This window comes from Sapajus apella, unplaced genomic scaffold (genome assembly GCF_009761245.1).
Source record: "Sapajus apella isolate SASKATOON/1434 unplaced genomic scaffold, GSC_monkey_1.0 scaffold1, whole genome shotgun sequence".
NCBI classification, from domain to species: domain Eukaryota; kingdom Metazoa; phylum Chordata; class Mammalia; order Primates; family Cebidae; genus Sapajus; species Sapajus apella.
Genome location: NW_022436941.1, coordinates 67,552,512 through 67,566,605, shown reverse-complemented (window position 1 = coordinate 67,566,605; position 14,094 = coordinate 67,552,512). Strand labels below are relative to the sequence as shown.

Genomic DNA, 14,094 nt, shown 5'->3' with positions numbered 1-14,094 from the left:
TAAAATCTTCTAAACTGATATTATCATTTCCCTTATGGAAACCAGTGTTCTCTTGGGTTCTCATTAATAGACTCGAAAATCCCAGAACAACTATATCCACACTTCAGTAAATTACAACTTGATAATCACCCTCTCAAGTTGGTCCCCTGGGTTCCCACAGGCCACACTGACCTCCACATGACATGGATATGGAGCCTCCCCTAAGCCAGCTTCTCCTTATAAGGAAATTTGGCAGGGTTAGCTTTCTGAATTAGGAAACAGGACAGGATGCTTTCTTGTCTCCTTGCTGTGCATGAAGGTGTGTTTGAACTAAGGCCTTCGATTGAGAGCATTTCCAGGGACCCATAGCTAATCCTGACTATCCATCACTTCTTTGCAAAGGCCTTTGCAAGAGGTCTTGACCCAGAATGACTTTTGGAAAGAAAGGTTTAGAGAATGAGGGCACGAAACTGGAGGTTGTCATAGGATTAGAACAAGTTACTTAGTTAACAACTGTACCTAATGAAATCCATATTCCCTGATACTCATAGTGGCTGAAGGAGGGAAGGAGGGATTTCAAGCTCATCTCTGACTCTCTGCCTATATTTCCATTTCTTTACTTTGAGGCATGGTAAGAAAGTACCACTCTGCAGCTCTGAAGGGCCCATGGTATTAAAGGGTGGATTCAGGTCTCTGCCCAACTATTTACTGGTTGTAAAACCTTAGATGAGTCCTGTGGCCTTTTTTAGTAAAGTCTTCTCATCTCAAGATGAAGTGGTGGGGCATGAGAACCCTAAGTGCTTTCTAACTCAAGCACTGTCTATTCCAGATGATGGTACATGAGTATGCATTTATGCTAATAAGGAGACCTAGAAATCAACCTCCTTTAGAAATTAAAGTTTGATTCTGCCTAAGGAGATGAATTTTTTAAATGTAGTGCATTTTCCAACACTTGAGTTTAAAATTATAAAATTAATGAAAAACATTTTCTTAATGGGTTTTAGATTTTATTTTAGCATATTTTAGATTTCCTCTGGGCTTGACTGTGATCCATTTGTCCTTAAACCAAGGAGAAGTTTCTACTAATCACTGCAGATTTCTTTAAAGAGAATTCTGGGTCCAAAGTAAGATTCACCTGTGGGCTGGCCTAGCGTGCAAATGAACAGGAGCCTGGACATAACTTTGAGGCAGCAAAGGAAGCTGTTGTCTCTCTGATAGGATCATTGAAATCACAGAGACGGAGGCCATCAGGTGTTCAGGGGTGTGAATAGGGAAGCAGGTGGATAAGAGGAAGTGTTCACTGCAGAGTGGCCAAGACACAAGTGCTGGTGTCAGAGATTCCTGAGTGACCTCCCATGCCTCAGTGTCTTCATCTGCAGATCGGGGGTAGCCCTTACAGTTGTTGACAAGTAAATGAGGATTAAATGAAGAGTGAAACACCTGTCACATAGCAAGTGTTCAACGAATACTACCTCCCACTGTTTGCTGATACCGCTAATTAAATTGCATGTTGTTTTCTAACTCAAATGAAACTTATTACAGGCACCAGGCTGTTTCTCCCATTTTGACTTCATTTTCTTTCTTTCTTTCTGTTTTTTTTTTTTTTTTGAGACAGAGGCTTGCTCTGTTGCCCAGGCTGGAGTGCAGTGGCATGGCCTTGGCTCACTGCAACCTCAGCCTTCCAGATTCAAGTGATTCTCCTGCCTCAGCTTCCCAAGTAGCTGGGATTACAGGCGCCTGCCACCACGCCTGGCTAATTTTTGTATTTTTAGTAAAGACGGGGTTTTCACCATGTTGGCCACCCTGGTTTCGAACTCCTGACCTCATGATCCGCCTGCCTTGGCCTCCCGAAGTGCTGGGATTACAGGTGTGAGCCACCAAGCCTGGCCTTGACTTCATTTTCTACCGTCTTACAGGATCTTTATCTACTCTAAAATGCACTTTTTATTCCTTTTCCACAAATACAGGAGCCCCTGAAGTTAGTGAATGGTCCCCTCTGCGGCTGAGTCTCAGTCTGGGTCCTTTGTTGACGGTTCCTGCACTTGGCAGGCACTCCCCTCTGGATGGCATCTGCAGGTGCCTCCTGTAGGCCAGGAGCTGTTTGTGCAGAGCCCACAAGGCAGCCACACATTTCATCTCTGCTGCAGAGCCAGAAAATGCTGTGCTTTGTCCCAACCTAACAAGTGAAACCTATTACAGCACAGCAGAAACATTATCTTGGCTGGGCAAAGTCCTCTGCTGACCTTTCAGAATTAAAGAATGCTTTAGAAACTCTGGCTTGCTAGAAGTCTTTCCTGCCAAGAAAATCACTTGAGTTTAAGGGTGTGAGAGCAGGAGTCAGTGGGGGCAAAACTTCCTCTCAGAGGCTCAAAGCAGGTTCCAATGGCTTAGCTGGGGTAAGATTTCAGGGACACCACTAAGGGCCTTGTTTTAATTCAGCTTGAGTGACTCCAGGGCTATGGTTGCAACTGGGCTAAGCTTAGACTCTTGGGCCTGTATTTCCCCTTGAGGACCTGAGCACAGGGAAGATCAAACAAAACCAAACAGAGAAGGGCACTTTCTCATGCCTCCTGCAATATAAAGCACAGGGCACTTCACCCAACTAGGTAAGGGATCAACATAGGGAGGCATAGTCCCTGCCGGCCTCGCCAAGCTCCGCTTCCCTTGGAGAGCTTGCGTGTGAAGCAGGTCTCACCGTTGAGGTAGAAAACAACCCAAAAGACTGTTTCCCACTGCTTCAACAGTAGAAGACCAAGAGAATTCTCTAGAAGGTGCTCCCTGGCACATCCCAGGCACAGAGCTTATCTAGGGTCTGATGGCACACTCATGCTAGTGCCCTGGATGAAGTTTCTAGAAATAGAATCTGCAAGATTCTTGTAGGGTAGAAAGCATCCTTCCTCATCCTTTTCTGCAAATGTCTGCATTATTTATTTCTAGGCCTACCTTAGAGTCTAGGAGGCTGGCGCGGGGAAAGGGCTTGGTTGAAAATCGTTCTCTCCTATTTAAACGTGAGGAAGGACCTCAGGGCTTGGCCAAGGGACCGCTTGTCTGGGGTTGCCCAGCTCCTCAGGGTCAGGTGTGGAGCAGGACAGGCCCTGCCGGCTCCCCAGGGGTCTGCTCAGGGCCCCTGCTCCTCTTCCCCAGGCCCCCGCCGCCCCGCCCGGGGCCCGCGGTACCTTATGGGTGAGCGAGTGCTGCTTGAGGTGGTGCGGCTGCACGAACTCCATGCCGCACTCGGAGCAGATGTAGGGCCGGATGTCCTTGTGCTTCATCATGTGGTTCTGCAGCTGGCTTGGGTACTGGAAGGTCTTGTCGCACTCGGAGCAGTTGTACTGGATGGGGCCCCGGTGCGTGGTGAGGTGTCTCTTCAGCTGGGCCAGGGTGGGGAAGTCGAGGCCGCACTCCACACAGATGTTCTCGCGCCCGCTGGCGTGCTTGGCCTCGTGGGCCTTGAGCTCGCTGGGGTAGGCGAAGCCGCGGCCGCACACGCGGCAGTTGTGCGGCTTCACCTCGCTGTGCTGCATCATGTGGCGCTTCAGGTGGCTGGTCTGGGTGAAGGCCTTGTGGCACACCTGGCACTTGTGGGGCCGCGTGCCCTGGTGGGTCAGCATGTGGGTGTGCAGGTGGCTGAGCTGCTTGAAGAGCTTCCCACAGTGCGTGCACGCGTGCGGCTTGATCCCGCTGTGGCCCAGGATGTGGGTGACCAGGTTGTACTTGGAGGTGTAGGACTTCTCGCAGGTGGGGCACTGCCAGCGCTTCTGCGCGCCGCCCACGTCCACGTAGTAGCTGTCGTCGATCTGCACGTTCACATCCACCCTCTCCACTTTCTGCTTGGTCTCCTCACTCTCCTGGGGCTCGGCTTTCCGGGGCAGCAGAGGTTCCGGGGGCTGCTTGGGCAGGAAGGCGTGCCGGCTGAAGGGGAAGGGCGATGACGAGGGCACGAAGAAGGGGAACATGAGGCCCGGGTGGAGTTTGGGGTAGTAGGGGTAGGGAGCGGGCAGGAATGGAGCGGGTGTCGGCTGGGGCCACATGGCACTGGGCTTAATGGGCTCCTGCTTGACGGGCTTGGCCCCCAGGTGTTCCAGGCTGCGGTAGAACTGGAAGCCCGCGTTGCACAGGTCGATCATCTGAGAGTCATACTTGGGGCGCGGGGGCTGCGGGAATAGCAAAGGGAGGTTGGGAAGGCCGCGGTTTTTGTTCTCCTCGGAGTGGAGGGCGAGGGTGGCTTCTTCTGCAGGGTGGTTATAGGGCATCTTTGTGGGCATGCTCTTCCGTTTCCTAGACCCCCCTCCTTCGAAGACCCCGGGGAACCCATCTAGGTCTCCTGGAGGAGGTTCATACCGAAACTGGGAAAAGGGTCCTCGGAGAGCTTCTGGGAAGGGGTGTCTTTGGGGAGCCTTTCCCCGAGAAGCCACTGGCTGCAGGCAGTGGGGAAAGGAGGGGGTCTTCTTCACAGCCAAGTTGAAATGCACATCCTCATCTTTGATCATCTTCATTTCCTTCTGCATCCTTGGCAATTTTCCTTTAAAGAGAAAGAAACTTTTGTGTTTTGGTTTTGTTTTAAATCCTCTTTTCCCTTAAGGGTTTTGGCTATTTATCAGTACTAATTTATGAAGAGTAATACTTGCTTAATATGGACCCTCGTTTATCCTAGGGCTGTTCAAAATATCACCTTTCTATCTCCAGTTATCAATATGGATAGCACTGGCCTGTTGGGGTGACCCTAGGGCTGAATCAAATTAGGCTTCAGTGTAAATCCCGGCACAAAACCACAAGGGGTGATGGTAGGAGGGGGAGTGGACTAGTTTGGGAAGAAACCTGAGAACTCATCTGGTCATTGTCCCCATTTAAGATGAGGGTACCAAGGTCCAGATAAATGAAATGACATTCTCAAGTGACACAGGTACTCTCTGAAGGAGTGAAGACTGGACCCGTTCTGCTGCAGCTGTTAAATCTGAGATGTAATTGCATCTACTAATGGTGATTGGAAAGTGATTTTTAGGGTCTTTTTTTTTTTTTTTTTTTTTTTTTCTGTAAGGCAACCAATTTTCACTGCTACTCCCTTGCTTGGGCCTTTGCTGCTGGAAAATGAGGATGTTCAAGGCCTCATAGAAAAAGGGATGTTAAGGCTTAACTCAGACTTAATCGTTTCTGAGTATTCACTCTGAGTAAGGTGTGCTACTAAGGCATAGGGAGTGAATGACATCAACATGATTTTAAAAAGCATTTTGAGTATCTCAATGTTATAAAGTTATCTTGGCAATATACACATTCCAGTCTTCAACCTGAAGCAATCTGGGATGAAATATTCCTTTATTATGTGAAATAAAGCTGCACATGGGTCTCTCCTTTCAGGTACGTGTCAAAGTAAAGGGCAGCCTTGGTGACTCCTGTGGTGCCTGACATTTCCCCTGCTGATACAGCCAGTTATTGTGTCCTGGTGACATGGGACATAGGCATATCTGAAAGAGCCAGTGGTAGGACCAGAGTCTGAACCAAGCATTGTGTTTTTTTTTTTTGAGACGGAGTTTCGCTCTTGTTGCCCAGGCTGGAGTGCAATGGCGCAATCTCGGCTCACCGCAACCTCCGCCTCCTGGGTTCAGGCAATTCTCCTGCCTCAGCCTCCTGAGTAGCTGGGATTACAGGCATGCGCCACCATGCCCAGCTGATTTTTTGTATTTTTAGTAGAGACGGGGTTTCACCATGTTGACCAGGATGGTCTCGATCTCTTGACCTCGTGATCCACCCGCCTCGGCCTCCCCAAGCATTGTGTTTTTCACATTTCTCCTTACCAGTTTTCTTTTTTTATTTTTTTGAAGATGGAGTCTTGCTCTGTCGCCCAGGCTGGAGTGCAGTGGCACAATCTCAGCTCACTGCAACCTCCGCCTCCTGGGTTTAAGTGATTCTTGTGCCTCAGCCTCCCGAGTAGCTGGAATTACAGGCATGTACCACCATGCCCAGCTAATTCTTGTATTTTTAGTAGGGATGGGGTTTCACCATGTTGGCCAGGCTGGTCTTAAACTTCTGACCTCAAGTGAACTGCCCGCCTCAGCCTCCCAAAGTGCTGAGATTACAGGCGTGAGCCACTGTGTCTGTCCTTGTCAGTTTTCTATCTTCCTCATATGGATACTGACAGAATGAACTAAGTGCCAACTCCACATTTCCAGTGAAAGTCAGTTCTACCCAAGGCCTCTGAGTTTGAAATGGGATCAATCCCTTTTGCTCATCAGAGGCTCCCATGAAGCCAGTTGGTTTGGCCAGGCGTAAGGTCTGATGTAGGGCCACTGGAGACAGGGCTGACATGGGATCTTAGACTAACTCAGGGCTCTGGCCCCTGGGACCATCTACAAACAAGGTCATATGGGGTGAGGGTCCCAGGGGTGAGAGGACCAACAGCTTTCAGTGATTTTCTATGATCCTTGGTGAGTCAGATACAGCTTTTACAATTATCTAGATATTCCTAAATTCTTAAATTGCACGTGTGTCTTTTTGAGAGGCTTGAGAGCTGCAGTACAATTAAAACAAAAATGAGCCTTTTAAAATTTTGTTACCAAGTCTATACACAGACAATCCAATGAGGAAAAAATATGTGTCCTTATTATATGACTATCTGGGCATTATTTAAAGCTGTATGTGAAACTGGACAGAGGATGAAAAAATAATGCTTAATATTTGCTTTGTGTTCATGTGAGTGGAAAGATAGCCCTGGCTTGTCTTTCTTACCGCGGGTTTTGGGCTTGGTAATTATGAGCAAGAACTTGTGTGTCCAGCAAATGGGAGGCCCAGCCTGTGTCAGCTTTGCTTCCTCCTAAAATTCTTTTTTTTCCCCCCAATTTGTCTGTTTATTCCCACAAGGCAGTCAGGGGTGGGGGTGCTGAGCCGAGCCCAGCGGGCCACAGGACTTTCCTCCAGCGGGGTCTACTCCTAAAATTCTTACTGCAATGCTAGATCTTCTTCCACTGCTGCCTCAAGGTCCAGGCAATGGTAGGAAGTCACGAAGGCAGTGGGAGAATGAAATGTCTACCTTTATGAGACCCAGAGGGGTGTGGGTGGGTGAAACGAGAGTTGTGCTGCTGCTATCAGAAAGGACCAGCAGGAGGATGGGGAAGCAGAGGTTCTTTGAGGTTTTTCTTGTTTACTAAATTATATCTTAGCTTGCAATCCAGCAGGTCCTGATCTCTAGATTCACATAGAGTTATAGAGGGTGTGGCCCTGGCCCAAGAATTTGTTGCATCTATAAAAATAATTGACTTTCAAAAAGACTAAATGTGTCCTGCTTAATTGGAGGGGACAATGGCAGATCCTTTCCTTATGATTTCATTTGGAACACAGTTGGTTTTATAACCCCTTGGGAGAGAAATTTCTTTTTGTAGAAAGGCTACTCAGATTGGAAAAGACTCTTCCAGACTACAAGTGCCTATGGCAAACCACTGCGAGCCCATCGGGAAGCAAACTTCTTTCTCTTTTTAAAATTCTCCTCTGATTAAAAGAGGCAATAATTCCTAGTACATACTAGAGAGCTTGGGTTGAGAATTAGTGAAAAAGAAACATGTCAGAACCTGGGCCAAAACTTACTGAGTTTCCTGTGTATTTTATTATTAAGAAGGTACTTGAACATGCATGGCTAATGACGTATTGTATCTTTATACAACGTGGTGTAGCTTATACTGGAAAGCTACCGATTTGGAAAGGAATGTTATCACTAATTTTGAAACGGAAGGTATTTCAGTCTATGCACGTTATTATTGCTTTTGTTTAATATTTTTGTTTTTAGTTATGACATAATCAAGTAATTGTTTCCTTTTAATACATTAGGAGTTGTAATATACTTCCAATATTATGTTAATCTCAAAAGCATATTTATTTTTAACATTTGAATTTTTATCACCATTGTCCTAGTAAAGCAAAAAAAAAAATGTTGAAACAGAGATGATGTGGTTATCTTTTTAAACATAAATGACACAATTATGTTCCCAAATAGAGACTTTAGGTATGTACATTTTAATTTTTTATATATTTTAATCTCATAATATTTATTTCCTTCAGTTTCTGTGTGTATATATGATGATTCTCCCACACTAAAAATAGTAGTCTGTGCACACAAGAATAAAATTAGAAACCCAGAAGGTTTTGATAAAGTAGGATCAATCCACGGAAATTTTTACATTTAAAACGGCAGTCCCTTTCTGAATACAGATGCCTTTCTGCATAAAGATCTTAAGGAGCACCACCAGTCCCTTCAGAGGTCGAGGAGAGCTAGATCTGATTTCTCCTCGTCCTGCTTGAGAGAGAAATCAGCTGTGGCTGCTTCTAGCTATAAGTATCTCTGCCTTTGAGCCCCAGCACCAGGTGATACGGAGAAGCCCCAGGCGGTAAAACAACAGCAACAAAATCCAGAAAACAAATCCATCCTGGGGAAGGGGAGCGTTGAAGGGAAAAGCAGGGGAAGGATATCTCCCTAAGGAGGCCATTTATCTTGAAATCAGTCAAGTTAAAATTCTGGATGTCCTCAGCAAAAAATATTAATAGATTCCTGGAAAACCTCGATGTGTACCACCCACATGCTTCCCCCTATTTTTAAAAATAGATCCACAGGCACCCATAGAACTGACAGGATTCTTATGTAGGAGGCAGGAGAGGCTTGGGGGTGGCAATCTGGTTAAGAGACCCAAAACATGGGGAGGAGGAGCAAGCCCTCCCCTGAGTCATTGATCCATGGCTGCCCCCAGAGGCCCTGGAGAAAACCAGCAGGCTGTAAGACAGTTCCCCACCAGGAAGAGTTGAAACAACACGCAAGAAGAAAGAAGAACTGAAAATGTAAAAGCCGCTGGGTATGGGATAATGGAAAGAGCATTGGTTTGGAGCCTGAAAGTCTAGGTTTGAATGTTGGCTTTGTGCTAGCAGCTGTGGGAGACTAAGTTACTTTTGAGGTTTGATTTTCTCATCCATGAAATGGGAGTTAGGATATCCCCACAGGGTTGTTGGAAATTTAGAGCGTGTGTGAGAAAGTATGTTAAACACTAGACAGTATGCTGCCCTTAAGGAGTGAGAAAGAGTGGACAGGGGTGGGGGGCTGGATTGTGATCAGTGGTTTGATGCTGTCTGACATCATGTCTGTTTTCTAAGCTGAAGCTCTTAATCACCACCGATGGCATCTGGGCCTCTGCTTTGCAAGTTAACCAAGACTTTACCCATTTATCCTGAGTTGGTCTTGTCACAGCAGTGAAGATAAACCACACTGAAAAAGGCCGCGGGTAAGGGTAGGATGAGTTTACTCATTCCATGTGGCAATAAACCATGTAGTTAAAGAATATCTCCCCATCCCTTCTTTATGGCTTTCTGTGCTATTATGGAGATATCTACAAGCATATATTAACAACAGACTGCTTTGATGAATGGGGAGTTGAAGCAAAGACTGGTCTCATGAGCTATTTCAGCCAGTGTGTGAGAAACTGAAACACTGTCTCTAATCTAATATCAGAGGTCACCTTCCTAGGGACAGGAGGACCTGTTTGTCAAACCCAAAGTCTCAGACACTAAAATAGTGCTGGATCAACACTAGCAAGCCAGCTCTTACAATTCCTGCTTGACTGTGAAGACAGGGACTGGGTCTGTTTCATTCACTGCTGCATCTTCAGTTCTTGGAATGGTGCCTGGCTCAAAATAGATGCCCCATCAACTACTTTGGGATGAAAGAAGAAATGGGTGGTTCTTTAAAGTCTCCCCATGAAGCTTTAAAATGTTTAATTTTGTCTTGCATTGTTTAGACTGCAGATGACTTTTGGTATGTCCCTAATGAAATCATCCGCACACTTATACGTTCTTAGGTAGTTATTATGAAAAGAACTTGAAACTCACGCTTTGTGTGAGCTGTTGCTTACCCTCCTCATCCAAGGGCACTATTCTCTGAACTAACCCTCAGATTCAGGATAAGCCCTAAATCCTGGCTACACTAATGCTGGAGAGCCATTATGAAAGTTCCATCAGGTTCTGCAACCCAGTCAGAAAACAGATTCCTGAAAAGTCCAAAGGGCAGTCAGAGGTAGAAAGAAAGACCCCGGGATTGAGAAAGGGAAATGTAAACCAGGAGTGGATGGTCACCCTGCACTCTTCCACCTAAAAATAATGTTTGGGAAATTAGTAGCAGCCTGCTCTTTGTACTAGTAAGGAGGAGAAGACTTTAGAATAATCATTCATTTTCGTTGTTATGGTCAGGCATTATTCAAAGGTCCCTGGCTTTCTACAATTCGTCATCCAAATGCAATAGGCTATAAATCAAGAAACAAATAGTTTGAAAAGGAAAATATTGGACTGATCTGTATTAAAAGAATCTGGGACTCAGGCAGCTTTCTTAACTAGTATTATCTATAAGAGTTGGTTATGAAGAAACAGGGAATGAATGAATTTTAAAACCAAAACCAAGACCTCCTCTTTGACCCGTAAGGACCAATGAGAGAAATGCAAGGACTAACCAAGATGAAACCACATTTAGTTTGAGGGGAAATATGCTTCTAATAATGCTCTTTAATTGGGAATTCACCTAATGCACCAAAATATAAATATTCCCCAGATAAAATTACTGGTATTTTGTTGTTCTCATTCAAATCGAAGGTCATTCCAGTAAATGTTCTTAGAAGAGTCACAGTGAGCCAGCATGCCATGGGCAAATCTATTTATCTCTCCTCCACTACACTGACTTCCTTTGGTTTTGAAATTCACAAAAGAATATTCACTCTTCCATGAAAGAGAGAAAATGAACTCTTTATTCCTTGAAGCTTTCCCATTTTCATTGGAATATGTTACATTTTACTCTTGGAGACCCTAACTTCCCTTGTAATATGAGCATGGCAGTTTACTTATGTAATATAGCTCAGAACTCTGCTCTCAACACAGATGGAGGCAGGGAAAAGATGAGAGTCAAGGAAAAGGGTGAGAATAAACAGCAGTGTGAAGAGAAGCAAAGGGTGGGGGTGGGGGAGGACCACAGGAAGGCAGAAGAGGAGAGACATGGACTGGCAGTTATCCTCTCTGTTCATACAAAGGACCTCCTAGGGAGGCTCCTCTGAAGAGGGATTTTTAAGTCTTAAAATGAAATGTTCTAATGTTTCAACACAATTGTCTTAATATATATGAACTTGTACTGCTGTGTTCTTCATTCGTAGATATTTGGCAAGTAATGATTCAGTCTGGCATTCCTGTGATTGGCAGGAAGAGAAGGGGTTCGAAACATAGCTAGCAAATGGAGCAATATGTGGTCAAAGAAGTGAATGTTTTCCCTTGTCACTCTCTGGGTCCGTGGTAGAATCAAAAAGACATAACCAGATGCTGGGCCAGGCCCCAGGACCCTTCCAGATGCCCTTCTGGCCCCCATTTAATTTATAGACCCTAGTTCCTCCAATTTGGTTATAAAAATAATCTGTCAGTCCATGGTGTGACTCTGTCAGAGTCCTCTACGTGGCCAGAAAATATTAATTGGTGGTGAGACTCGTTCACATATGAAATAGCCAATTGAACTCACAAAATTAATTTTTTGAAAGTTCCTAAATGCCACCAAGACATAACATAAAGTCAAGTTTAGTTGTGTATTTTTTAAATTGTTCATAATGAACATGCATATTTACTATTTGTATATCTTATAAATGTTTAAGAAGCTCTTAGTAAAAAAATTATCAACAACAGATTCAGATACTGACTTGCATAGGTTGAAATAGATGTGGGTTTCATTTAGGAAAGAGAAAGTGTTTTTTTAAAAGTGCTGAATACCTAGGCCAGTTTCTGAAAAGCAGGAGTGAACTTGGAACAGTTGCTAGCGTGTTGGGGTTATCTCTGTCCTCGTGACCCATTTAAAGGAAGGAAATGAATTGGAGATATGACTTAGCAATTCTCTTCTCCAACCCTCAGAGTTAGTGTATCTCTTATAGATGGTGCTCTAACTAGAATGTTAGAATTTTTCTCCAACTTTCTTTAGAGGGAATGTCTTTGAATATATGTTGTTTATGTTCATAGATCAAACAAATTTGATAAACTCACTCCTAGCTACACAAAAAAATGCATAGACATGTTAGAAAACTTCATTTGGTCCAACTCTGGAAATGACAGTATAGTCAGTCTGCTGGGCTCCAGAATTGGTAGATAATACCAGAAAATATGACTATCTGCAGGCAAAGGTGCTGAGAATCAATGCATCATTGATGAGGTTAGCCATCTGTGGAAGGAAACTATTTTAAAAGCATAACTCAAGGAAATATTAGCTGGGGAGAAGTTGATGGAAATATTTTGTACTTTGTTTGTGGTGATAATTACACAACTCTGTATTTGTCAAAATTTGAAAAAATAAAGGAATGAATTTTACTAAATTTAAGTTAAAAATAAGTTTAAAAATATAAAAGGAATATACAAGAAAATGCTATTCTGCACACCATTATTAAAAGTGTATATGAAGCTATTTAGAAAACATCCAGCAATAGTCAAGGTGACCAGATGCCACCCAGTGATCAGTTCATCTTTATGGAATGTGTCCAATAATATGCATATGGTATACAGAGGAGAAAAGTGTTATGAGAATTTAATAATCTTAATTCTTGCTTTTTCCAAAGGGGAGACTTTAAATATGGCAGATACAAGCATTTTTGTGTATGTATAGTCTATTCGGCAAGAATATTGCGGGGGCAAGGATGATGCACTAAATTATCCTTCAAGGTAATCTTTTGCTCTGATTGCACGTTCAGTAAATAATCTTCTATAATTGCTCTAACATTCTTTGAAATGCAATCTCATCTGGAGCCTGGCACTGTCTCTCACAGCTATAAACCCAGCAACCAAGGAGGCTGAGGCCAGAGGATTGCTTGAGGCCAGGAGTTTGAGATCACTGTCTCTGCAAACAACAACAACAACAACAACAACCAACTTAGCCAGATATGGGGGTATGGGCCTGTATTCCCAGCTACTCAGGAGGCTGAGGTGGGAGGATTGCTTGAGTCCAGGGTTTCAATGCTGCAGTGAGTCATTTTCATGCCACTGCACTCTAACCTGGGCAACAGAGCAAGACCCTGACTTAAAAAATTAAATAAATAAATTAATTAAATAATAATAATAATAAAGTAGTCTGCTATCAATGGACAAGATTATTCTGGCCATTAGAAAATATACTCCTACCTCTTATAATTCAAAAGATTGATTGACATTGATACTTAGGTCCATAGGTCACTCTTGGGCATCATTTCCCCTAGGCTTGATGAACTGAGTTCTCCAGCATCATGGAAGTTGCTTATTATAATAATCTCCACACTCACAGGCCAAATCCTAAGTTGCCATGGTCCCACCAGATGCTGCTCACCTGAGCAACAAGCTGCCTTCTTTCTTTGACATTTCATTGGCTGTATCAGCCATATTGTTGCAAGACTCTGCAGGCAGGAGGAGGAAAGATGCCTCCCTAGTGGAGTCTTTATGGAAACTTCAAGGTGAAACCTTCCTTTCCATAAGAGCCAGAACCAAACCCCTCACTTCTCTGAAGCCTATCACAATTGTTGGATGTTCCACTCATTGGCAGGGTCCTGTACTGCCAGTCACCTTTCTGTGTGTGTGGATGTCCTATATTTCTAGCATAATCTGGTTGGAAAATCAGAAACTTGCCTGGTGCCTCATATATGGTTTAAATCCAATCATTACTTGAAAATTTACTTGAAAAATAGCCACGTTCTAGCTTTCTCTTGCTCCCTGACCCTAAGCAAAATTTTGTCACTTCCTGAGGGCAGGGCTAACTGGTTCACTTGTTCTGTCCCAGTTTATCCTGAGCCAACCTCACATAAATTAACTGCTAAGAACATCTCCCCTGAGGAAGGTGCTTTAGCCATGGCATAGCAGGGAATAGGGTAGCGCTCCTTGGAAGGGATGGCCCCTGCTTCATCCTAGCTCAGGCTCCTTGGCCAATGAATGCCATGTTCCTTTGATATGAAAGATAAAATGTTCTGTTTCACTGAAATAACATAAATTAATGTGGGAGGGCTCTGAAAATGCCCAAGGTAACAGTGGGCAAATGCCAATGAGCCTCTGAGTGAGTATGCCACCACAGAGTAAAACATGTCCACATTCCCACAAACACAGTGTTTGTTTTGC

At 44.3% G+C, this 14,094-nt stretch overlaps 1 protein-coding gene across 2 annotated transcripts in view; it reads right to left on the bottom strand.

Moving 5' to 3' along the window:
- Positions 1-14,094, bottom strand: part of ZNF366 (zinc finger protein 366) — a 63,760-nt gene that overhangs the window by 14,823 nt on the left and 34,843 nt on the right. For both annotated transcript variants that reach the window (XM_032278783.1, XM_032278779.1), the window contains one exon: positions 3,156-4,501. In XM_032278783.1, coding sequence (XP_032134674.1) covers positions 3,156-4,487 — 1,332 coding nt within the window. In that variant the 5' untranslated portion in view covers positions 4,488-4,501. The remainder of the gene's footprint in view (positions 1-3,155; positions 4,502-14,094) is intronic.